General features: G+C 42.4%; 1 protein-coding gene and 1 long non-coding RNA gene across 6 annotated transcripts in view; one reads left to right on the top strand and one right to left on the bottom strand.

Moving 5' to 3' along the window:
* Positions 1–23299, bottom strand: part of Map7 (microtubule associated protein 7) — a 138662-nt gene extending 115363 nt beyond the window's left edge. Inside the window, exon 1 of one of the 3 annotated variants that reach the window (XM_090338065.1) lies at positions 23160–23299. In XM_090338065.1, coding sequence (XP_090194191.1) covers positions 23160–23226 — 67 coding nt within the window. In that variant the 5' untranslated portion in view covers positions 23227–23299. Of the gene's footprint in view, positions 1–3248; positions 3543–23159 lie in introns of those variants that run through there. The other 2 variants (XM_090338063.1, XM_090338064.1) reach the window with 2 other exon arrangements.
* On the top strand, positions 15037–24355 carry LOC150059622 (uncharacterized). 3 transcript variants are annotated; one of them, XR_016536468.1, is made up of 4 exons: positions 15037–15247; positions 19314–19437; positions 23178–23319; positions 23950–24355. It is a non-coding gene; the product is annotated as an uncharacterized LOC150059622 (long non-coding RNA). The 3 variants fall into 3 exon arrangements; XR_016536467.1 differs by having other exon boundaries at positions 19310–19437; XR_016536466.1 differs by lacking the exons at positions 15037–15247; positions 19314–19437 and adding an exon at positions 22527–22573.
* The last annotated feature ends 2885 nt before the right edge of the window (positions 24356–27240 follow it).

The raw sequence follows: 27240 nt of genomic DNA, 5'->3' as shown, positions 1-27240 counted from the left end.
TCTGTTTAAAGCAGCTTCCCCATCCATCATTCTAGGTTTCTACCTTGGGTCCTGTGTGAACTTCCAACCTAGCCAGATGTTTGATGGGGCGGGATGTGAGCCTATATTCTTTAATCCTTTTCTATCGTGATAACTAGAAGCTAACAGCTAACTCACTGGCACATAGTTGACATTGTTGCCACTTCCATCCTCTCTCCCTCTTTCCCTTCACTTCAGTGTATTATTTGTACATACTGGTCTTCCCCCACTAGTTAATACTTCTGAGAACAAAAAACCTGTCAATCATCTTTGCATCTCTCACAATGCCCTAACAAACGAATCTGCCACTGAAATCTTGCTACGCTACTTTGCTATATGCACATTATGCTCAGCAAAATCCTAAGCCAGGTTTGTCTTGAAAACTATCGTAGGGCATTTAGCTTAACAGTCCTTAACAGTTGTATCCAGGCAGGCCCAAGGTCAGCACTGCAGAGGGGCAATTGTCAGAGACAGCACAAGACTAGCTCCCTCTCTATTATTATTTAAAGGCTACATGTTAATAACTGTAAGGTGTGTAAAGCATTTGCTGGATTGACCACTTTGGGGAGGGGGATAGGGAAACATTCCTTAAAGAATGGATCTGGTTTGCTAGCTTGCCAAATTCCTGTCTCACATTAACTCTGAAGACTATCTGGATTCCAAATGGCAACTAGCATGCCCATTCCTATTGAGTTTATGGTGACAGTCACTCCTTCGCTGAAGCACTCAGCTTATTCGTTTTGGACAGTAACAAAAGACTTTAGAGGGTAATGACAGAAAAGATACTAAAAAGGCAACCATGGTTTAGACACCAGGCTTTGACATGGTTAGTTGATCAGGCCATGGAGTGGGTAGAAAAGAAAACAAACTTAATAATCATATGAAAAAGAGTATGTCATCGAGCTAGGATGCTTTGGAAATGGGAGCCCATTAAATGTTGCAAAAGACCATAGAGGCAAACAATGACTGGTAAGGGGTAATATTCAGAGCAGAGGAAAACAGAAAAAAGTCCATAAAGGCAGGCTATGTTTTTCAGGATGCTTTCCTTAGTAACCACACTCACCAGGCAGCAGCGAGGACACAAATTCAGATCAGTCCTACAAACTAGAACTATTTTCTAAGAAGGTTGCCATATGACAGTTTAAGTTGAAATCAGCTAAATTTTTTAAAATCACACCTTCAGTTATACTTGTTACATCTCAAGGGCTGGGTGGCCACACGTGGCTGAAGGATAATTATAATGGACAGTGTAGATCTACATTACTGTCTTCTTCCTAATCAACAGAGCTGGACTAGAAATAGGCTATTTCCATTGCTCAGAGAGTCTTGATGAAAAATTCAGAATCAAAGCCAAAGTAGCTTTATTACAGCGTAATTAGAGATACCCAGGGTTGTCTATCTGCTGACTTAGTTGAACATATGATAAATTAGAGACATGGGGACATTCAGGAACTGTAGATATCCTTAGTAGCACAGATTCCCTCTCCCCCATCTTTTTTGTTTCTTAGATTTGTTTTGTTTGTTTTGATGTAGGCTAGGAAAAAAAGGACAATGATAGGGGGTCAAAGACTCCTTGACTAAAGTCTCTTCATTGATGAGGAGCCAAACACAGAATTTTAGAGGCACCTTGTTTCCCTTTTTTCCTCCTTTCTTTCCAATAAAATACTAACCAGGCCACAGGAAACAAAACCAAGTAAAAAAGGGGAAACAGGATTCAACAAACTCTAAGAAGAAATTACATGGCTATCATAAATGATCACTAAGAACACCCAGGAAAGAGAGCCACAAATCAAGGCGGTTTCTAAAACACCCTATGGGGCCACCTCAACAAATCAGATTTTTTTAAAGTTACCAGCTCCTCAGAGGCTGAGTGATTTGCTACTAACAATTTAATGTACAGAGTCTTCATCAGGAGCAACAGTCGGGTGGAATTATCTAATTCATGGGTAAATACATCTTCCTTTGGTAGAATCAATGGTCCTCAGAAGCCGTCTCTGACAGTAAATAAAGGTCAGCTACAGTAGTAAGAGTCTCACTTGCAAGAAGCTCCTTGTGTTTTAAAAATGAAGTTAAAAATGTATTTTTAGATTTAAAGTAAACCATTTCAATTACATATAATCAAAGCAAACCAAGATGCAGTCAAGATCCAGGTCAAAGAAAAGCTGTATTTAAAAATAAACATCCATTCTATCATTAAGCTGCTACTTCCTCATGCCAGGGCTGGGTGCCATGTTAAAGAAAATTTGATATGTCCCTATCAAATAACTGATCATTTAAATACAAGCTAAAATTTAATCAGCACATTAAAAACTGCCAAAACCATCTGCTCATATATATTTTTGGGGAGAGGGCTGGAAGAACAAGGATGCTGGAAAACTTAGCATGGAAGCTTGAAAGCCCTTCTTCAAAAATGCACGCGATTGCCACTGCTGACTGATAACAACCGCCCTGGGAGAATGAGTATGAGAAGATGCTAGGGACGGAGCGGTGCCCGGCCAGCTGCTGCTACATTTCACTGTTAGCAGAGAACAACGCAAGACTCAGACTTCTGTTTTCTGTACCGGGTGCAATTCATCAGCTTAGACAAGTACTCAGTAGTGGAGTTATTGCCAGAGTTAAACAAAAACAAAAACAAAACAAAACCAACAACAGCAACCCTCCCAGCTCCCAGCTCTGCCCTAGATGTGGCCTTCAAGACTCCTCTTCCTCCCCCTCCCTCTCAGTATTCCAATATACAAAGTCTAGAGGCATCCTCTCCCTCTGCCCATCAAAAGATTGTGTTCCTGTCCCCTTCTCTAACCCACTCCTGTCCAGGACAAACTCATTTTCTTAAAGTTAATTCAAATTATCTGACACAGCTAAGGATGAGAAGGTGGGCAGGTGACATTCCCATAAAACCTTAAAACTCAAATTTCCTCCATTTGATGAAGACACGGTCCCTGGAATCAGGCCCAGTGAATGTGTAAAAAGTGTATAACCTCTAAGGTCAAGAAAGCAATTTGGCTCAAAAAGGTAGCTGACCTGAAACCTATCAGATCAGCAAATGCGAATCTCCATTCACGCATCCCCAGCCCCAGAGGGTGTGACACCACCAGCAGCAGGTTGTGCTAGGCGGTCACACTCAATCCAGAGGGCAGGCACTACCATTGCCACACAGTGTGGTGCTCTAGGCAGTGTGGGAAAACAAGGCTAGAGCTGGCTCTGACCAAAGGGTAAGACTAAATGCATACCTTTTGGTCTTCTGGAATTTCCATTCTTTTGCTGTTCATCTTCCTCATTAATGGTGAATAACCCAAGGGGAATTGGCCTTGCATTGGTCTTCTTCAGTCTCTCTTGTCGGATAGCTGTAGCTGATCCAGGCATACCGCTGCTACTTGTTTTTGTAGTTATTATATTAAAAATATATGCTTATGTAATTGCAGCTCCCAGGAAGCTGCTAGTTCTTAAGCTGCTGGCTCATTGGAGCACTTGTAATAGATCTCCTATGGGTAAACAGTGTGCGAACAGCTGACAGATACTACCAGAGCCACTTGGCAACTGAAGTCCGGCCCTGCGGCTCCCCCTCACCTAGCAGCAGCCCCCTCCCACTTACTCCTCCCCCGCAGGCACATGCGCTGGTGAGTGCCTGCACCCACATGCACACACACACTCCAGAAGAGCCTTATTAAATGCATGCAGATTGCAATGCCTTCCGCCACTGCCTGACCTGTTCAGAGCCCAGCTTCTCCTTCCTGCAGCAGCACACTTTCCCCAATCTTCTGCTACTGCTCAGTAAATATTCAGGACACAGAAGAAAAGGGGGGAAGTCGACCCACTGCTGTCTGCTGTGAACAGTTACCCTGACAACCCTCACATACCCTAATCAAGGAGGGCTGGGAGTGGCTCCACCTCCTGCTGCCCGCTGCCCGCTGCCCACAGGATGCTCTGTCCTAGGAACTCACTCCAGCAGAGGGTTGGTTACAGTGAAGGCCACTGGGCAGCTCCCTCTTCCTCTCAGCAGCAGAGTGGCAGGAAGGGAGGAGAGAAGAGTTTGGCTATCAGAAGCAGAAGAGACTCCTTAGGGAGGGCAGAGGGGTGCAAGGCAAGGCGAGAGGCTGTTCCTTCTTTAAGGATAACCAGTTTATCCTAACAAGGTTTACAAGCCACTGGATGGATGGAGGCAAGGCTGGTACCTTCCCATCCTTCCACAACCTGCTCACTCTCCTAACATTCTTACACCTAGAACCAGTATATGTACAGCTCTGGCAGCACCTCTCCTGAAAACAACCCAGTCCTGACAGTGAATGAACACAGACAAACAAGGAGAGAGAGACACACCGTTCTCACTGGAGATGGCTATGCAGAGCACTCTCTGCAAATCCAGATGAAGGTCAGAAATGAGAGATGAAAATCCCTTAAAGGAGGAAGTCTCCTTGATTACATCCACACACTCTCCCAACTCCACAGTGCCTCGACTCCAGTGGTGGAGAGCAATTCTCAACACTTGACCCAGTTTCAGTTCTTCATTGGTCTGTTTTCTCCAAAAGATATAATCATGTAATCACTGTTTTTTTTTTCTGAAATATTTCTTCCTTTAAAAGTCTGCTGTTTATAATTTGTGCATATCATAAATGGCATTAAAAAATACCAAGTGTCAAACTAAGGAAAAGGATAGGTTCTTTTGTCTTTTAATCAAAATTACATCTCCTCCAAAAGTCAAAGGAAATGGTCTCATTGCAGACCTTGTGTTGTATAGGTGTCTAGGGGAATCCAGGTTCGAGGAAAGGGAGACCACAGAACCGAAGACCTCACAGACGACCAGAGCTAAGTCCTTCCATACCAGGAGTAGTTTTCATTACTTATTCATAGTTTTCCTTTCCTAATCATGTCAGTAAAATGTATTCCAACAACAAGGATGGCATTCTTCTCCCTACCCTAGAGGATCTTTGATTTGTATTAATGTACAAAAATCATCAAGATGGATTTTTGTTGCTGTTGTTCATATTCTTTTTAAGACAACAAGCCATTTTTTTTACTGGCAGAAATGAGGACCTAACCAAAGGAGACCAAAAATTACTTCCACTGGACAACAACCCAAGAGGCAGCATGAGCCTGAGGCCCAGGCCAGAGTAACCAGACTAATTAATTACTCCTTGCCCCAAACATGCTCTCCTTTGTCAAACCCAGGCCAGTCTCACTGTAAATCTTCCCACTGTTAGCCACTGCAGCTCAAAAGCTGACATCACCTGACAACAGAGAGCAGGTGCAGAGGTTAAACTCAAACAGCCACTGGCTAGGTCATGGAGTCAAGACTCAGCTCAGTGACTTGCTCTGAAGATGCTTTTGTTGTCTTATGAATCCTGACTCTGACATCAGCTCGCTGTGTCACAGTCACAGCTGTGGCCAGTCACAGTGAAGCAAACAACCCAACATCGAACAGTGTCAATAATGGCTTCTTTCCCTACGCACAAAGTATACATTTTTCTCCTCAGTTAAGATCTAAGTACATTTGAGACTTGTTTTAAATGCTCAATCTTTCATGGACATAGAAATTTACTCTTACACAATTTCAAAAATATTGTGGCGTGATCTCTGGTGGAACTCACTGTCTTCCTCCAGCTCTTTCTCCTTTAAAACTTTGATTCAACACAAAGGCAAATACAGGAATAGACCTTGAGTCCTAATATCCCCCAAATACCACTCTGAGTTCCTGAACTCTCCCCTAGCACTAACAACTACCGTCACTCAGATGTAGCATAACTGTCCTTGCATGTCACCTGAAGCCAGAAAATCTTAACTCAGTCCCCATGTGAAATGGGCATGTAGACCTCCAACAGGCAGTACAATTTTGTAATTGTTTCAAGTTTTTAAACTAATAAATGATATATAAACCTGGAGCAAACCAAGATACTGGTACAAAAGGGCTGATCTTAGTACTAGACTGGTTTTATGCTGAAGAAAAACGTTTATAATGTAATAGTAAACTGTATTCAGGGTCAAATGTAAAAATGGTACCAGTTACCTAGTGTGAATAATAGTTTAACAGGCCTTGAGCCAAGTGCTGTCCTCAGCTCCTTACTCCACAAAGAATTTATATGTCTTTTTGTCCTCCCACACTGGCTGGCTGGCCCTGTCTAGCTCCAACCTTGAGGGAGGCAACACAAAGTAGTCAGACTTGCTACATTCAGAAGTAAGCTGACAACTTGGGCCTGGTTTTCACAATGCCATATACAAAATAGGTATAAACACATATAGGTACACACCCATGCTCATTTAGACTTCTGTTTACATTTATGCTTTCTTTCATTTTGTGGCCATGAAACTGCAAAATCGCAAAGCCCATGACTGAGTCTAAGAAATCTGCCTAGCCAGTGAGATACACACCTACAATTTTCCTCTCTAACAGCCTGTGAGCTTTGCAAAAAGCACACTGAGAAGGGAGAGGGCTTGATGTGCACTGTTCAAGGACTGTAGTTGAAAACAGAAATTATTACTGCTGAACTGAATGACTCTCATTGGTAAATTACAAGTTCTATACATGTGTAAGTTACTTTCTTTTTCTTTTTTTCTTTTTCTTTTTTTCTCGGAAGTATCCAGAAGCAGTCAATTCATTTCCACATTAGAGAAGGTGATTAATTCTTTAAAACTACTGCACTTTAATCTTTTAAACATTTGACTTGTCTCCTCTACATAAGCTGCAGTTTACTTATTAGCAGAAGATTTAGAAAATCACATTTTAAGCCAGTATGGCAGTGCATGCTTATAGTCTTAGCACATGGGACGCTGAGGCAGAATCTTGAGTTTGGGTCTATATGGGGTTGTATTGCAAGACCCTGTTCCAAGGAAGCAAAACAACAATAAGAAAAGGAAATTCATATGCTATTACAACTTAAAAACCTCCTATGATCTGAAAAATGACAAAGCCAGCACAGGCTGATGTGGAATCACACTACTCCTGAGGAACAAAGGGTCCCAGCTGGTTTTTAGCCATTTCCATTCTTGAAGTTAAAGGACTCCCTCAGTTTCCTAGAAGGAAGCCACTTACTGATGGCTGCTGTGGCAATCAGCACACAACTGATTGCCATCTTACAGCATTAAGCACAGCACCCAAGAAGCACAAAGAAAACTTCACTGACCCTTTGAAAGGAAAATGAAAAGGCAGGTGTGCTTTCATCTTCTTTATGTGACCACCTTTTATTAACAGGCATATAAGCAAAACTTGAGTAGGGGCCAAGCCCAACAGCCAAGAAGTACCAGGTCCCTGCAGAGCCTTTTATAACTGTCCTATAAATCTTCACTGCACATCAAGCATTTCACAGGGCCAACAGAGTACATTTTCCCATGTCTGCTCTGCCATGAACCAGTGATGAACTCCAGGGGTTTGCTTATATGCCAGTCAGGTGTGGACACACGCATTCAAAAAACCTTTTCCTAAATGTTAAGTTTCACTAGGTATGTAAGTTGTGGGCTTTATGAAATGCCACACTGAAGCTGGGAGGTGGCATCCAAATGCCTGTAATCCTAGCTATTCAAGGTGTGGAGATCTGAGGACTGTGGTTCAAAGCCAGCCTGAGCAGAAAAGTACATGAGACTCTTATCTCTAATAAACCAGCAAAAAGCTGAAAGTGGAGGTATGGTTCAAGTGGCAGAATGCCAGTCTTGTGGAAAAAGGGATAGTGCCCAAGCCCTGAGTTTAACCCCAGTATCAGCACAAAAAAGGGAGGGAAGGAAGGAAGGACAGTCACATTGCACTTTAACCTGGTAGCACATGTTAGAATGCTTTTCAGCCCTCTTGTTGATGATTCCCATTGACAATGCCTTATTAATATGCATGACGACTTCTTTATTCCTTCATATGAAATCAAAATGTGTCTAAAAGATTTTCTTGGAGCGATGATTTTTTTGGGGGGGCTAGAAATTCATTTTACAGACTCCAACTGAGACAAATCAGTTGTTGGGCTCAAGAGGAGTCACACAGCAGCCTAAACTGTGCTTCTATAAGTTATCTAACTCATCAAGGGTTTATGAGCAGTTAAGGGCTTAGTTTTATTGTTGAGATACACCATAATAAAAATAAATTAAGGGCCAGGAGTGTGGCCTAGTGGTAAGAGTGCTCACCTAGCATGCACAAAGCCTGATTCCTCAGTACTACATACACAGAAAAAGCCAGAAGTGGTGCTGTGGCTCAAGAGGTAGAGAGAGCACTACCCTTGAGAAAGCCCAAAGACAGTACCCAGACCCTGAGTTCAAGCCCCAGGACTAGCAAATAGAAGAAAGAAAGAGAGAAAGAGAGAAAGAGAGAAAGAATGAAAGAAAGAAAGAAAGAAAGAAAGAAAGAAAGCAAGCAAGCAAGCAAGCAAGCATGCGTGTGTTCTTGCCTTGCTTTAAAAGTGGTAAAATCCTGCCAAAGGATGCCAGATAAGGTCTTTGGGAGATGACATCAGAGAAGGGGTAGCAGGGTAGCAGGGAAACTGATGGTCTTCCATCAAACCAAGGCAATGGGAGCCACTGAAGGGTGCAATCCAGACAGGCCAGAACAGATTGGAAAGGAGGAGGAGATACTTGAGACAGAGAAGCTAGTTACATAACGACTTAGTCCTAGGCAGGAAAAGCGATCTCAGATGGTGATCATGGGGACAAATGGCAGAAACTTAAGAGAATCAGTCATGTTTGTTTTCTAACAAGCAATGTATAGATGTATTTCAGGAGGTTGAGCCTGGACACAAATGTCCTGCAATGGGCTGGAAGGTGAATGGGGCACTGGAAATGGAAGGTGGCTAACGTTCTTATTAAAAATTTATACATGGTCTTTACATATGTAATAAAACAAAGTGGAGACAGGTACAGATGGCTCGTGTCTGTAATCCTAGCTATTCAGGAGGCTGAGATTTGAGGATTACCGTTTTTTTTTAATTAAAACGTTTATTATCACTGATTTTTTACATCATATTTCAACTGTCAAGTTTAACAAACAATTATTCAAGAATAGAATCTGTATATGCAATTACCTGCACATAAATTTAAGAACAAAATTAAAGTTGAGTTTGTATGTCAGATATATTGATCTATATATTAATATGTCTATAGAATATATATCCCACTGTAGATTTATATGTCTATATAGTTATATCTCCAAGCTCATGTCAATGACCTTGAATACCTGAGTACTGAGTCATCCCTCTTGTACTGTTTGGATCTAGTATCCACATATCAAGGAGACCATGTGCCTTTTGTTCCTTTGATCTTGGCTTATCTCACTCAACATGATTTGCTCTAGAACCATTCACTTCCCAGTGAATGCCATTATTTTATCTTGTCTGGTGGATATGTAGAACTCCATTTTTTGTATCCATTCATCTGTAATGGGGCATCCAGATTTTTCCATCACTTGGCTATTGTGAATAGTACAGCGATGAACATGTTTGTGCAGGTGTCCTTACTATATCCTGGGTTAAGATGTCTAAGAGTAGTATGGCTGGTCTATTTTTAGCTTTTAGAGGAAACTCCACACTGCCTTCCAGGGTGGTTGTACTAGTTTACATTCCCACCAGCAGGGCAGTAGCATTTGAGGATTACAGTTCTGAAGCCAGCGCTTGCAAGAAAGTCTGAGACTCAAGTTTCAAGTAACCATCAAAAAGCCAGAAGTAGAGTGGTGGCTTGAGTTGTAGAGTGTTAACCTGTAGGGAAAAAACTAAGGGACAGCATCCAGGCCCCAGAGTTCAAATTCCATGCGTGTGTGCACGTGTGTTTGCATACACATACATACACACACACACACACAGACACACACACAAACACACTGATGAACAGACAGTATGAGGTCCAAAATGATGATCTTAGATTAGTGCACTATTCACAGGCTGGATTTTAAGATCGCTTCAGCCTCTTCTGACCCTGTGATCCCATGATTTGATGGAAATGGTAATTGAGTTCTATCTGCAGAGGAAACAAATCCAAGGGGAAAAGAAATTCAAAACAAAGATAAGTTCTTCCTCTTCTCTCACTGATGCTCTGCATAACCTACATGTAAAAATGAACCTCCCACAGTTGTATTGTTTTACTCCATTCACTGAAGGTTCCCGAGGCTTTGGCATGTAATAGGAGCAATGGAACTTTCCAATATCTTCTGGCTAGAAGGAAGTGACAGTCCTCTTGATCTCTGCCCCTGAAGCTTGGGAGATTTCCCTCCTTCAACTACCAATATTTTAATGAACCTACTGAGAAAACACAAGATTATTTATGGATTTCCTTCAATGGGACAACTTACTATGAGTAGATGACTGCCGCGATGTGATTTGAGAGATTAGTTGTAAAAAGTTTACACATAAAAAAGAAATTAACATCAAAGCGGTTTCAGTTAATTACTTTGTGAACATCCTGAAGGCCAAGATCATCCTGTCTTTAGACAGAGCCAAGAATCAGATGAGCCAATAGCCATGTACTCAACATTCATTTCAGAATGGACCAAGATCCGCTTTCATTCTGGGTTTTGTTGTTCTGCACTCTTCCTGATTCTTCCTACCAAAATTCTTAAAACAAAACTCATTACTGTGAAGAGATTTTTGTTGAAGAAAGTTTAATATGTTCACTCTTCATCATAAAACTCGGGTAAAATTTAAATAAAAAATTCTTCCCTAGGAAATAATTTAAGTGATGTGCATGAACGTAAGGAACTTGATTTTTCTGAGGGCGAGTGTGTCAATTAGGGCTCAGACTACAAGGAAAGAGGAGTGCACAGAGAAACAGAAAGGGACACATAGATTTTCTTCATTTTTTTTTGGGGGGGGTGGTCTAGTCAGGTCCCCCTGGTCAGTGCCTAGGCACTCTCCCTAAGCTTTATCTGCTCAAGGCTAGTGCTCTACCACTTGAGCTACAGCTCCAATTCTGGCTTTTTTTTTTTTGTGGGGGTGGGAGTAGTGGTGGTGAGAGTCTCATGGACTTTCCTGCCCTGGCTGGCTTTGAACCCTCAGACCTTAGCTTCCTGAGTATCTAGAATTACAGGCATAAGCCACCAGCACCCAGCAAGAGGTTTTATGTGATAACACATTTCTTTGTAAAGACTGACAAGTCTAAAATCTGTAGGGCAAGTCAATAGGCTGAACATTTCAGGAGTTTATTTTTTATTCTTTTATTCCTTCTTTTTTGCTTTCACCATATCCAGCTTCTTAAGCAGGATTTCACTGTTGTAGTCCTGAGGCAGAGTTCCTTTCCCTGGAAACCTCACTTTCTGCCCCAGAGCCTTCATGTTAGAGAACATCCTATCCCATAGTCCCATCAAGATGTAAAGATTGAAAGCCAAAAGTTCGCGTGTCAATATATTATAATCTTTATTGCGTAGGATGGATACTATTTACTTACATGATTTTCCAACCTTATAATGCTTTAAAAATAATATGCATGTAATTGAGGTTAGGACATATACTATATTAAATTACCCTCCTTCATTTTTAGTAATGATCTCTTACAGAGTTTAATACTAGTAAGCATAAAAGGACTATCAAACAAACGAATCCTTTTCATCATTATGAGAGCTAAGCAGTCTGTTAATCTCAACAATAAATGGTACAGAGAGTACTGATAGGAAATTAAAATTTAAAAATCCTTCCATATTGTCATGAAGCAATCCTACTGTCTCAATGAGAAGAAACCAAGGTATATAATTTTGTGGATGGGTACAGGCAAGGCTGGAGATAATATGATTTTACCAAAAAAATAAAGAGTATATGAAGGTTTGAGGCAGTGGTTTATTTGCTATCTAGAATCAACCCTGACAAAAGGAAAAACACACATGATTTTCTACCTTCTAAAATCAATTTATCCATCCAGACATGCCCCCTACAGAGGCCAAATTATATAATCACAACTACTGAGTTTGAGTTGGTCCATTTTCATGTAGTGAAAAACACACTGAGAATTGTCAGTAACTATAATTGTCAGCAACTAATCAGAACACCAAAAGCCTCGAGCTAAATTATATAGACAAGTTACAAGCATATTTAAGAGTGAACAGTAAGCCTAGAATTTTTGCATCCATAAAGTGAAGAAAGATCCCTTAATATATCAGTAATTGCTTTGTCTTATAAAAAGAGAAATATAAAGCAATGATTTTTAAGAAACAGACAGGATCAGTAACCCAGGGAGGTTTTCTGGATTTGTTGTTTTCTTCTTCCATAAACCCATCTTCTCCTAGACTTTGCTGACCTATCGCCATAAGGATTCTATGTAGGAAGAAATAATATCTCAAAAGAAGAAGAAACTGGTTGGTCAGCACTTAGTGTATCCCCCCTTTACCTCTAAACCCTTTCATTTTCATGCCTGTGATGCTAAACTTTGAGCAATCTGACTAAAACATCCTAAATGAACCATTACAGCCTTTAATCATGAAGCAACATGGCCGTGCTCTGGTTGCTAAATGAAATAAATTCTTTGTCCTCTATGTGCATTCTAATATTCCAAACACACTCTGTGTCACAGTGTGTGAGTCAAACCTTTTGACTGACATTTTTTTTTCTTCTGGTTCCTGTTTCCACAGTGGTCTGGAAGACACTTGTTCCATAAGCCTGAAAAAGATGCTTCCAAGTTCCTCTAGCACTCATAGACTTCACCTAACTGACTGGAAAGTGGCCTTATTTCTAAACAAGAAGACAGAGGTTTATATAATCAAACACTGTTTGCTTTCAAAATAATTACAACACTAAAACCTGTTCTATGAGCATGCTTCCTGACAGGATGTCTGGAATAGAAAATATGAAAGTACTCTGGAAAGCAAAAACCCCTCAATGCCTACTTAACAATAGGCTTGGAATGCCCCGTATGCAGCTGTCTGAACTCCACAGTCCCTCCTGTTTCAGAGCCATTTGCAGGAACAAGCCTTTTGCCTCTTTTGATATTTCACACATATCCTTTCTTTTTTTCAGAACCTTTTTTTTGAAGACTTACTTTCTATTGTTACTGCCATTAATGAATCCTGGGAGACCTTTACAGACAGACAGGGGGGGGGGGGGATTCTGATTACATAAAAGGTTTACCTTCTGTGTTGCCCATGGTGGATGGCTGAGACCACATTCTCTCCCTCTAAGCTCTTTGCAGTGAACAACAGATAAATGATGGGTCTGGTCAATTTGTAAATAAACTAAAATGACATCTCAAATCTGCCAAAGATTGAATCTGAAATGCCAAACCAGTGTTTCTCTCTTGTGAGGCTTCACTGGATTATAAGATTATGTGGTTTTGCTGTCCAAAGTCAGCTCAATCTCCTAGATCTCCTAACTGGACTAAAAATAGCTCCAAAACCTACCTATTCCATGAATACTTTCTTTCAATGGTCTAGCTATATCTTCTACACTTATTTTGGTTTCTTATAATGTTTGGCTTATATCATTACAGAGCATATGGATAACATATATACCCATATACATATACATGTATACACATATGTACATGTACATATTTATTATGTATGTACATGTATATCATACATCTGTATGTATGGATATACACATATACACACAGCACACACACACACACATATATATGTACACACACAAAGAAAGTATCTTCACAAGAAGGCTGGGAAGTAACAAGCCACTATTAGAAATTTCTGAATTTATTCTTAGCATTACATAAATATAGTAGCACATAATAAAGTATCAATAACGTGGTTGTTGGAATGATAAATGATTTAATATTTTAAAAGTAGCACATAACATAGTCAATTGCCACAGTAATTACTGGACACTAGTGACTCACACCTGAGTCACTGAGGAGGCTGAGATCTAAGGATCTTAGTTCAAAACCACTATAAGCAAACAAATCTAAGAGACTCATCTCCAACTAGCCAGCAAAAAGCCAGAAGTGGAGGTGTGGCTCAGGTGGTAGAGCACGAGCTTTCAGCAGCAAAAGCCAAGCAAAAGCACAAGGCCCTGAGTTCAAGCACCAGTACATGCACATGAGTGCACACGCATGCATGCACAAACATGCGCATACGCGCATACACACACACATACTGAGAAAGGACAACCCGAGGATATCACTCAGAGAATTAAATCCATTTCAGGAAGTGACATCTTTTGAGATTTGCTAAGTTATTAATTCTTTTAAAGGTTTAAAATCTGAATTTGTTGAGGAAACTCTTCTTAGGGAGAAATGTGTCATTTGCACACAAGCCCATTTATCACACCCAGGATAGGCTTTTGCAAATTAAGAAAGTTTCTTTTAGCTGGACTGTTGTAGCTCACTCCTGTCACCTTAGAGATACAGGAGGTAGATTCTGAGGATCGTGGTTTGAAAGCAGCCCATCAGAGATCACAGTCTCAGGAAAATCTTTAAGACTCTGATCTCCAAGTCATCACCAAAAAGCCTGAAGTGGAACTGTGGCTCAAGTGATAGTGTTAACTTTGTTTAATAAAGTTCAGGGAAAGTGCTCAGGACCAGACTTTAAGCCTCATGATCAGTACGTGTACACACACACACACACACACACACACACACACACACACACATAAAGTTTCTTTTACAACTGACAATTTAAATAAGCTAGCCTACTGATAATTTAACATTTCATGTATGCACTTTGTTTACAGAAACCCTGCCTGCCTCTTGCTTCTCAGAAGAGCTGAGTGGCAGGCAAGCTGCTCTGTCCTCCTCATGGACAGTCATACCACCGTGGTGGCTGACAGTCAAAACAGTCAGAGAGCTCATCCTCACAGTTTAAAAGGAATGGAAATCGGTCTCCATGGTGTGAACCAGAGTTATTCACTAGTAGTAACTTTTTAAGGAAGAACTTAGAATGAAGAGCTATAATACAATAATAAAAGTTTACATGTCATAATGATAAAAGGAAAACAAGCCAAGAAAGGTTAGAAAGGATGCTACTGCAATGACTACATCACCGAGGCCTCTCATAAGCCAGCATGGAGCAATCTTCTACTGGAACATTTTGTGCAACAGATGGTGAGGAATTCCATCAGTGTGCTTTGATGATACCTTTCATACCTGGCCTGGCATAGGACAGTGAGGTCACAGAGCTACAATTAGGTCTGACTCAACAGTACGTTCTGACGCTGTCATTACGAGTGTCTCATCATCCTGAATAAAATGTTTAAAGGAAGAAACTCAGCTTGCCAGCATTTTGCACACTGATGCAGTATCAATCCCTGGGCATTAGAACAAGCATTCTACTTCTGTTGTCCCGAGATTGTTCTACGTCCTATCCACCCTGAGAGAACAGTGCCATATTGTCTTTATTAAGGTAAGAGAATAGCCAAGATTGCACACATAGTTAAGTAGTGAAGGTGCAACTGGGACCTAAGCAGCCAGGTCCCAGTGTTTCTCACTGGGTAGTAAAATAAGTATTTTTCATCACTTAATTTTGATGCACGACCTTATGGCTTCACACATGCTCTGTTTTGGGATAATCTTTTTTTTTTTGGTACCTATCTTTTGGGTAGAGCTTAGGGCCTGGACATTGACCCCAAGCTTTTGTGCTCAAAGCTAGAGCTCTACCACTTCAACCACAGGTCCATTTCCAGTTCTTTGTCGTTAGTTGAAGGTAAGAGTCTCATGGACTTCCCTGCATCAGCTGACTTCAAACTGAGATCCTCAGTTCTTAGCCTTCTAAGTCCTTAGGATCACAGGAGTGAGACACTGGGCCAGTGCAGTATATCCTTTTATTTAAAAAAAATCTTAACAAAGAGCCATGCTAGTTATCTAGGTTTTTATTGTTGTTGTTTTGTGCCATCCTGGGGCTTGAACTCAGGGCCTGGGCACTGTCCGTGAGCTTTCTCAAGGCTAACACTCTACCACTTGAGCCATGGTACCACTTCTTGCCTTTTCTGTATACGTGGTACCAAGGAATCGAACCCAGGGCTTCCGTGCATGCTGGCAAGCAAACTACCACTGGGCCACACTCTCGGCTGAAGTATATCTTTTCTCTAAGATTTTTTTATTAGCACACATTAGTTCTAAAAAGGGGGAGGGGCCCATTGTGACATTTTCATATATCAATTTTACCCCCTTTATCTATCTCCCTTATCTCCTTTTCCTCTCTTCTCAAAACAATTTCAGACAAACTATCTCCAACAAGAAGTAAAAGTGGCAGGACGAAACCAAAAAATCTAAGCAAGAGTAAGTCCAAGTTCAAGCCCCAGTCTGAGCACAAAAGCCAAAAAAGTTCAATTGGCTTCCTTGTTCTATTTTTATACATGTATAACGTATTGCAATCATATTCATGTTCATTTATCCTCCTCACTTCCACTGATACCACTCTGCAACACAGCCAACACAGCTGGAGAGGGGAAGGATGAGGGAGAAGAGAAGAGGAGAAGAGAGATCAGTTTCCCTGGCATTTGCATCCTATCACTCACTGGAAGGAGGGACCCAGTATCCAGGAGGTCAGACTGTCAACTATTTATAGGCCCAGAAGAAACAAGGAGTGATGATTAGAGCTCATGGGTCACCAGGAAGTTCTCTGGAAAGAGTATGTAATTTTCTACAAAATACTTGTGAGAGGTTGAGGTGGGAGGAGGGAGGGGAGGAAGAAGAGAACAACAATGTGCTTCTTATGCAAAATAGAAAAATGGAAAGCTCTTGATCTACCATTTACATATAAATGTCACGCCAGACAGAAGTGCACAAAAATGCTCTTTGAAGGGTGCTTATATTTGGTAATGAAAATGCGCTCCTACAGGTATCATACTAGTATTCCCTCCAAAGAAGACTTAGGGCAAAGAAAAAGCTAACTTCAAGTCTACCATATAAGACTAGAGCAGTTATGATGCTCTACACAGTTTCTTTGAACAAGTTACATTTGACAGCTCCAAATTAAACCTACCAAGATGATCAAATGGAAGAGCACAACACAAGAAACAGATGGAAACTTGTTCTCAACCCTCACTGCACATAGATACCACTTGGGGAGTTCAAAATCCACTGCCATCTGGCTCTCATCTTCCAGATTCTCCAATAATTGTCTAGGGCACACCCAGGCATGGCAAGATTTGAAAAGAGTCCCAAGTGATTTTAACTTCTTGCCAAGATTGAGAACCAATGACCCGAACTAATGACACTCTAGCACATGAACTCAATAATGATTTCAACAACATAACCTTATACCTGAGGAGTTGCGTTATATTTAAATAAACCCACAAGGGCTGAGTTTAACTGTGTACCTACCATAAACAGAAGTCAATCCATCTGAAAGGTAGGAAGCAAGCAACCAGGTCTTGACTGTTGCCTTTCACAGGAAAGGCTCAGGTCAGGAGTTTTTGAGAACCAGAGGCTTTGATTAAAATCTTGAGAAGCAGCCAAGCTTCCTGCCACTGGAATCCATCTTTTTTATTTTTTATTTATTTTTTTTTTATTTTTTGCCAGTCCTGGGCTTAAGCTCAGGGCCTGAGCACTGTACTTGGATTTTTCTCAAGGCTAGAGCTCTACCACTTGAGCCTCAGCACCACTTCCGGCTTTTTCTAAGTATGTGGTACCAAGGAATCGAACCCAGGTCTTCGTGCATGCTAGGCAAGCACTCTACCACTAGGCCAAACTCCCGGCCCTTATTTTTTATTTTTTTAAATTGTTGTAATGTATAGAGGCGTTACAATTACATTCGTCAGGTAGTGGGTGCATTACTTCTTGAACATTGATACCTCTTCTCATGGTTTTTGTCCCTCTTTACCTTCCCCAACCCCCTCCCAATCATCTTGTTTTCCTCCCTTTCTTTCCCTATTTCAAATAAGTAAATAAACTTATAAACAATATAGCAGGTAACAAAGTCAAATACAATAACCACATGAGATTAACCATAAGGGGAAAAAAAGAGAAAAGAAATAACTTCACATAGTACATTGAGAACAACAATCACCTCTTGTTTCCATATCCTAGAGTTCATTTTGTTTAGTCTTATACTATATGACCATATGTACATAGCTTCTGAGCTACTGTAATCCTCTATTAGGAGAGAACTAGATGTGTACTAAATGAGGGAGACTATGGAGCCTATGTTCCTTTGGGTCTGATTTACTTTACTTCATATGATTTTTTCCAAGTCTTTCCATTTCCTTACAAATGGGGTGATATTCTTTCTGATGGCAGTGTGGAATTCCACTGTGTATAAATACCACATCTTCTTGATCCATTCGTCTACTAAGGGGCATCTGGGTTGGTTCCATATCTTAGCTATGGTAAATAATGCTGCAATAAACATGGTTGTGCTAGTAGCTCTAGTATGCCCCTGTCTCTGAACATGTGGGTAAATGCCAAGGAGTGGACTGCTGAGTCATAGGGGAGCTCTGTGTTTAGTCTTTTGAGGAATTGCCATACTGCTTGGAATCCATGTTATGCCTAACTATTATCATCCTGCAGGCCTTGGGTTGGGAGTGGAAGATAGTAACGAAAAAGATTCTTTCTAGAATTTCATCTTAAAATTTAAATTTACTGAAAACAATGGCTTCTTTTCTACCTTCAGGACTACAGTTTGTGTGATCAGAAAGTTACCATATAGTACAATGGCTTTATTTATCAGAAAGCCAACCCCAAAAGGGTTTGGTAGATTAAAAAGAAAAGGTCACAGAAGAAGAAATTTTAAGATACTTCAGATCTCAATCCTCTAATTTCTATGGACTTTACTAGCTTCTTGCTGACAAAGTACAGTTGACATATGGCAAATGCACTCCCAGAATCTTCCCTGCTATGCTTGCCCATTGTGCTCTTTGGTTAGATGTGCTAAGCATCCTTGGCTTTTCTCAATATTTTTTCTCTCACACTTATTTCTGTAGGAACATTAATAAGAAGGAAGCATTTTTAAATATTTTTAATTTCTTTTTTTTAGAGTTTCTAATGTACCTAATTCTTATTGTCTAGAGTATATTACTCTTTAATTGAAATTCATAGTAGTGAGCTAGAGGTACGACCAATGGTAGAGCATTTGCCTAGTATGCAAGAGGCTCTCAGTTCAATCCTAAAACTAGGACGTTTTCCCACAGCCTTCCTTGGCCTCTAGTTCCCAAGGCTGAACTCTAGGTCCACTGCACAGGTTGTGGAAACCACCTGAGGATGTGCGCTGCCCCTGCCCTCATCCTGGAGCCAGTGCTCACAGGGCCCCTCCCTTGCCCACATCCCATCCATCAGAGCTACCTGAACAAGTATGCTCTCCAAACTTCAGTGTACACACCAGCACAGTGAGACCAGAGTCCTTGAAGATAACTCCTTTGAACAGTTTTCAATGATCTCAGCTCCTGTAGCCACCTTGCCCATGTAAATTAGCGTTTCACACACAGACCTAACTAATGTTAACACAGAAATGCATGCTTTCTTCCAGCAAGGCTGCCCAGCCTAAAGACCATGCTTCCCCACTGTTGAACAGGATGTAAAAGTAAGACAGCGGGAAAGCCATCCAGCCACTAGAATGAAACAACTCCAACATCCTTGATCTGCATTTCAAAAGGGGTGAGCTTAACACAAACTGGAGATGGGGCCTTGTCTTACAGGTTTGCGATTATCGTGAATGAATCAAAAGCAGCTTTGCATTTTCTTGTGATAGTTTTCTTAAGAGGCTATTAATTTGAGAAATTAGTGCTGTACAGTCACACTCCACAGTTCTTGAATATAAACATGAAATTAAATAATTTCATTATTAATGTTTGGCCCAAGATGATTTTATGATCATCCATCTATCTGACTATTCAAAAAAACAAAACAAGAGGAAAATTTATAAAAACAACAACAACAACAAAAAATGCTGCAAAAGAACTTGACATCCTCTAGTGGTCAAATAAAAAATTTGCTTCCAAAGCAATGGTTTTTTGTTGTTGTTGTTGTTTTTGTTATATTTTGTTGGGTTTTTTATTTCATTTTTTTTGTACATTTACCTTTAAATTATTAACAAAAAACAAAAAATGCGAGCATATTGACAAAATTGTTCATCCTCAAAAAAAGTACTCATCACAAGAAGTATCACAGTAAGACAATAAAAATAAATCCATAGAAAACATGTGTTTCAAATGTTAGACATAGAGGCAGTATGTCACCAAATTTCAATCTACCTCTGACATATGTACACATAGGAATGTAGTTTCTGGACACATTATAGGTATTACTTCTATATAACCTGAGATCCCAGATCTTAAAATTAGTCTTTCAACATGGATATAAAAACTTAAGTCATAAAATAGACAACAGCAGTCAGGTTTTGATGGCCCGTGCCTATAATCCTAGCAACTCAGGAGGCTAACCTCTAAGGAAGGTGGTTCAAATCTAGTCTGAGCCTCTGTGAGACTCTTATCTCTAATTAATCATCAAAAGCCAGAACTGGAGGTATAGCTCAAGGTCTCTGAACAAAAATATCAAGTAAATGTACAAGGACTTGAGTTCAAGTCCCAGGACTCACACAAACAGGGTGGGGACAACAACAGTTCATAACAATGAAATCCTAAAGAAATAAAGTAAAATAAAATAAGATGGCAACTCACTTCTTGGCAGTAATAAACAACAGAGGTCTCTGAGCCAATCCCCTTCAATACAAATTGAGCTAGTAATCATTAAAAAAACATAATGATTGGCATATGTGGATGTACACAATTGAAATTATACAAGAACAAACCTAAACTTAATGTATTCTGATATAGGCTATATTTTAAAGTCATTCCACTGCCTAGATTTTAGAAAGAAAAAAAAAGTTTACATTTTTTTCTTGGACAGTCAGTGATACTGGTGCTTCTGAGCAATAAAAACACAAATGGTAACCCAGGTCTGAAAAAAACAGCAAAAAATATAGAACCAGGGGTTAAGAGTGTGGCCTAATGGTACAGTGCCTGCCTAGAAGGTATGAAGCCCTGGGTTCGGTTCCTCAGTACCACAAATACAGAAAAAGCCAGAAGTGGCACTGTGGCTCAAGTGGCAGAGCGCTAGTCTTGAGCAAAAAATATCCAAGGACAATGCCTAGGCCCTGAGTACAAACTCCAGGACTGGCCAAAAACAAAAACGTAGAACCAGAATTAGGTTCTTACATTATCAAATGCAAGCACTCAAAAGACCATTTATGTCTCAGACCACATACAAAAATGTATCCTTTGATACTTGAAATTTCTAGTCAGAACTGTGGAAGAACTGCTCTATAAAGAGATGGCAGCTAGCCAAAAGCCTATGGCTCATGCCAGTAATCCTAGATACTCAGGAAGCAGAGATCTGAGTACTGTGGTTCAAAGCCAACCCAGGCAGGAAAGTCCTTGACATATTTTATCTCCAAATAATCACCAAAAACTCAGAAGTGGGACTTTGGCTCAAGTGGTAGAGCATTATCCTTGAGCAAAATAAGATCAGAGACAGGACCTGGACCTTGAGTAGAATTGTAGAACTGGCAAAAAAAAAAAGAAAAAAGAAAAAGAAAAAATCATGGGCACATGGTTGATGTGTATATGAATTGTATAAACAAAGCCAGTTCATTCCTTAACTCAGTATATTCGACAGTCTCAGTATATTCTGAGGCACTGAACAGATTATCTCTGCTACTGTATTCAGGCTCTACTATGGTATGTAATACAATACTACACAAGTTGGCTTACATCTAAACAAGTTGATCCAATGCAAATTCTAAAACTTGACTTTTGATGAAGCAGGAACTGATGCTGATTAAGTCACTACAACAATTTTGTTCCAGAAGCACTGACCTGACGAGAGCAGGAGGCCTTCCTGCTGCCCTCTCTTGGGAGCCTGATTCTAGCACCTAGCCCATCAAGTTCACCAAGGCAATTAATTACTCAGGCATCACCTATTCTCCACCCAAACCAAAATAATCATCCACTGAACTTTCAGGCACCTTAAGACAAAATCAACCAGCCACCTTACAGGAAGTAGCATGACTGGAAAAATACCTTGTCAGTCTTTACCTTGGGTATTTTGGCTGAAGGCTGTAAACCATGAAGACTTCTTTTAAAAAAAAAAATTGCAAGTGCAAGTGAGACAATAAATCAGGTATAACTTTTATTCTGTAACGAATAATCCAAATCCACCTTTGGAAATTACGTGGTGTTTAAGATTATGCAACTATTTTGATTTTGTTTTCTGCTTTTCTGGAGGAAAGCTAATTTGTAAAATCGTTTCTCAGCATGTTATTGTTTTATGTTCGCATAGCAGTGTAACTGCAAAAATAAATTCAACTGTAAGTTTGCACCTGATGCATTTAAATAGGTTTGTTTTAAATTCTACTAGAAATTTTGCTTAGTAGTAAATCAAAGGGGTTTCCTTTTGTTATTAAAAAATGCAAGTGCAAAATTGACAAATACTGTACTGTTAAAAAAATAAACACATCAAGGGAGGGGGAGGGGGGATGGCCCGTCTAGAAAACAACTGTCTTTAGCTGTGAGCCTATAGAAAGATGCATGCACAGCTTGCACCCCGAGAGTGTGCGATTTACATTTTCTTCGCAAGAAGAAACTGCTTTCACCGCCCCCGTCCTGAGTGTGGGAAGGGACAGAAACTGCCAACCAGCCGGGAATAGAAGAAATAAATAATAAATATATAGCGGGGGGGGGGGAGGCATCTGCAAGATGGTCACCAGGAAGAGGTGGATACCACGGAGAGCTGGGTACGGGCGGGGGCCGACCGAGCGCCGAGCCGGTGGGGGAGGGAGCGCCTGGACCCCGGGGCCCAAACCCAGGCTGCGAACCCGGCACAGCGGGGATGGGGCGCTCCCAGGTGCCGGCCGCGGAGCTCGCGCCCCGGCGCTGCTTTTCTCCCCGGAGGGCCGGGCCGGCGCTCACCCGGGCGCGGGGCCGCCGAGGGCCGAGGCACCTGAGCCGCCCACAAGCGGCGCCCCGGGCCCGTCGGCCGCTCGGACAGAGGGCTTCCCCGCGGCGGTACTTGCTCCGGGGGTAGGGAGGGATCCGAGGTCTGCTCGCAACGAAGTTGGAGCCCGGCGGGCGGCCGCGAGACCCCGTCCTCCCCGCGCGCCTCGGGCGCGCGTCCACCTGTTGCGGGAAGTCGGGTGACCCGGTGCCGGGAGCCCGGGCCGCAGCCCGGCGCCCGAGGGCGGGGACCGCGCGCGCGGCGGGCCGGCCGTTCCCGGCGGGCCGCAGCCGGGGCGTGGGTCGCCGGCGCCGTCCTCCCGACCGACCCCCGTCCCCCCGCCCCGACCCCCGAGCCCCCCCTCTCCGGCTCGGCCGCGCAGTCACCTGTTTCGCTTTGCGCAGCACCGTCGCCGCCCCAGTGGCCGTGGCCGCCAGCTCCCAGCTCCGCCATGGTGCTCCGATGACGCGCCCGGAGAAGCCGCTCCGCCCTCTTTCCCGTCTGCGCTCCCGCCGGCCCCCGCCTCCCCGGCCCGCGGCCACACAGGTGAGCGCCGTCAGGGGCGGGCGGAGGGCGGGGGCAGCGAGTGCCGGCCCGCGGCTGCGGCGGCAGCGGCGGCGGCGGCGGCGGCTCCGGCCCGCAGCGCCCCCTGGCGGGCAGGTGCGGCGTCGCAGCCGCTCGAACCGATGCGGCCGAATGTGGGCTGCGGAAGTCGTCCCCGGAGCCCGGCTGCCCGGCCCGCAGGCTGCCCGCCGCCGCTGCCCAGCCGCGGCCGGAGGTCTTCCGCGGGCGTCCTCGAGGCCTTGGTGGCGCTGCCTGGCCGGCGGGGAAGTCGGAGTAGCCGCAGCCCGGGTGCTGAACAACGAGACGCGCTGCTGGAACCCGGTCAGTTTGGGCTTCGGGAAGTGGAGTTGGCGGCGACGGCCGCCGAGGGCCCTCCCGGGTGGGGAGCCCGGGTCCGCAGCCCGGCTCCACGCTGGGGTCCGGCCGCTCCGGCCTCGGCCCGCGCCCGCCGCCGGGCCGCAGGTGCGTGGAGCCTCGCCGGCTGGTGTGGCCCTCCGTCTTCTCGGTTTCCCTCCAGTCCACTACCTTGTGGTGGCTGGCTTGCTCGCTAAGCCAGCAGGAGCGAGAGGGGGAAAGAAGCAGCCTTTTGTTTTAATGTTTTTCTCTTTTAAGATACATTGGCAGAGGAGCAGCGAATACTCTGTCCTCACAGCCCTGCAAATGATAAGCACCGAGATGCTGAAGAAAAAGAAAAGTAACCCTACATGAAATGGAAACATAAGGAACCAGAACTCCTGCAGCGACCAGTTCTGCCCGATTGCACTGAATGCCCTCCCCTCCCCGCCCCCCGCCCCTCCCCCGTCCTCCCTCCCCTCTTCTCCCTCCCCTCTTCTCCCTCCCCCCCTCCCTTGGCCTGTCGAACACAACGCGATCCTGCTTTCTACCACCGCAGCAGGAAGTGTTGGACACCCAAGAGTGTCAGAACCCTGGGCGATTTCTCACTATCCTTCACCCGTGGGATATTCCGAATCCATAAGGCTTATTAGATTTGCAACCAATAAAAATAAAATACCCAACACACAGACATAAATTTAATCATATATATATAAAACATATGTAAAACCATATATACATAAAATCAAACTTTGGGGTGTGTGTGTGTGTGTGTGTGTGTGTGTGTGTGTGTACGTGTGCACCAGTACTGGGGCTTGAAATCAGGTCCTAAGGTTTTTGCTCAAGGCCAGTGTTCTATCACTTGAGCCATAGCCCCATTTCTGGCTTTTCTGTTGGCTAATTGGAGATGAATCTTTTGGATTTATGTGCCTAGACTTGCTTTGAACTGAGAACCTCAGATCTCAGTTTCTGGAGTAACCAACGTTGGTGCCCTGCAAGATTTGGTGCCTGTCACATTCTCTGAGCAGAATTCGGAGTTGAAGTATTTGCCAGGGTCTCCTGGAAAAAGGAAAGTGATTTGTTTTCAATCTTCTGATTGATTAGCTATGAAATGAACAGTGAGGGTTGTGTATTTGCTTGTTTTCCAAGAAAATAAAGGTCAGGACTTAATTGATGTTTGTATTTGTTTTGTTTCACTGGTGTTAGGGGATGCTTATCCATATTCCCATTACGTCTCAGTCTGTCCCAAATTAAACAAAAAATACAATAAGGAACAACACCAAGATTCCACACTTAGGCCCTGGGCAGATTATCTGTTCTAAACCTAATGCACTGTCTGCAGTAGGGTGGGCTGCTAACAATGATGCAGAAATGGATGACATCTGCTAAATGTCAAACACCATCTCGTTACATTTCAAGTTGTACTTGGTACACAGAAGCCATCTGCCTCAGACTCCTACATCCACCTCAAAAGAGTCAAGTCTCACCCAGTGGGGAAACCTCTCCCTTACTGGCCATCTCGTAAACCTCAGTAAATGTCTGTGTCCACAGACCCTGAAAATCTCAGGACTCTGATTCAGACAGATTCTTCCCTTGACTATGTATCATCTCAAATCTATTGCTGTATGTCTATGAGTTGGGACTCATAGCATTTCTTTTGCCTATCTACAAATTGTCTCCAAGTTACTTGTTATTTTACAATATATCATTTTTCTAGATGGCCCTGTTGTGATCTTCCATCATCTTCCATTGGTTCACCCACTGCTGGCCAGGTTTTTGTCATTCTCTGGCCAGTCCTTTTTTTCTCCCTTGATACTTAGGATTTCGCCTTCATTTCACCTTCATTTACTAATTCCATGTGGGTGAGCCTCAAATCCAGTCCCTTTAGTCCTCACTTCCTCCAGACCATTTGCTATGGTTTGTGTGCAATTCAATGATACCCTTTCATGGATTCAATAGATTGCAATAAATAGCTCTCTTCCCCAAATTCCCTACTGTGGAATTCTTTTCTTTACCACATGGGCTCAAAATTTATACTTTCCTCTCCCTTGTCCTCACTGGGCAGAGGCCCCAGATATTTTCGGTTCATCCATACCACTCTCTGGCTTCCTACTCTGCATGCTCACTCTTATTCCAAACTCTCTTCCCAGGCTCCATTCTGGACCTTCCCTTCTCTGGGAAATTTTTTTATTTTTATTTTTTTTATTTTATTGTAATTAGTAAAAGGGTTACATGATATTTGCCAGATAGAAGGTGCATTAATTCACATACATTGATACCCTTTCACATGTCTTGGTACCCATTTCCCTCCCCCCCATACCCCCTACCCGTCTTGGTTCTGGGAAAATTTTTCTAAAACCCCTCTGGCATATGGTTGGAAAGCACAGCATGCACTTACAACACCACTTTGTCTTTATTTCCTTATTGATAATGAACTTGAGGGACAAGAACTGTGTCTTGCTCATATACCACTATCCAGTAAGTATGTACTATTCAATACGTATGTAATACATGCTTTTTTTCTGCCAGAACTTTGAACTTGAATCTATTATTGACTACTTGAATTTGTGTACTTTTTCATATTAACAGTATCAGTTATAATAGGTCCATCTTAGGGGGAATATTCTTTTTTTTAGATTTATTAACATTGATTTTTACGTATTTCAAATGTCATGTTTAAGAAAGTATTCAAGAGAGGATTTTAGAACATAACTAAAATTAAGCTGAGGGTTTGGATGTCATAGAATATTCTTAAGCCTCTTAAGGAAAGCATTGCAGTTTCTTCTCAGGTTCTTGGATTTGGACAGGCCAAAGGAAAATTCGATGCTTATGCTTACAATGTCCATACTCTAACAGCCAGTGACCATAACAATCTCTTTATTACCCCTGTGGAAAGGGAGTTTCATAGGAAATGAAATTGGATTGGGAGGTGGGGTTGGATTGTGTTAGGTCCTATCCTAGACCAATAAAAACTTTTTTTTTCTGAAATGGGGTATCAGTCTCTTTTACTTTTTTGTGGTGCTGGAGATCGAAACCAAGGCCTCTTAAATACTGGGCATTTGCTCTACCACTTGAATGCCATCCGTGGCCTGGGTGGCACCAACTTCTTTGACAAGCATGCAGGTCATTTTTCCAGGAAGCCAGGTTAAGAGTGCTTGACCTAAGTTGATGCTAAAAGCCTTCCCAGAACAAACCTTTCATGAACCTTAATCTACATGAAACTATCTTCTATGTCCTCAAGAAACAAAATGTTGACAGAAGCCTAAGGATGGTGACTTGGGAACAGAGTATGACTCTGTAGGCATAGAGACTATCCCCCCACAGAAATGGAGCAGGAAGACACCAAGGCAGGACCAGAAAGCTTGCTGAAAATGGGTAGTGTACATATACATATACATATAGTCTAAAAGAAGTCCTTAAGCATTAGAGCTGGTAAGATGAGCTGTGTCTTGGTAAAATGGGAAGCAGAGTCAGATGACTTATCACTGGGTATACACTTCTCTTCCTTCAAAATGTCCACATAGTTTATAGGACACCAGTATGCTCCAAGATGTGTGCGTGTGTGTGTGT

This window comes from Megascapheus bottae, chromosome 8 (genome assembly GCF_031878675.1).
Source record: "Megascapheus bottae isolate mThoBot1 chromosome 8, mThoBot2.hap1, whole genome shotgun sequence".
Lineage (NCBI taxonomy): Eukaryota > Metazoa > Chordata > Mammalia > Rodentia > Geomyidae > Megascapheus > Megascapheus bottae.
The sequence above is the reverse complement of the archived record's forward strand: the minus strand, read 5'-3'. Positions and strand labels throughout refer to the sequence as shown.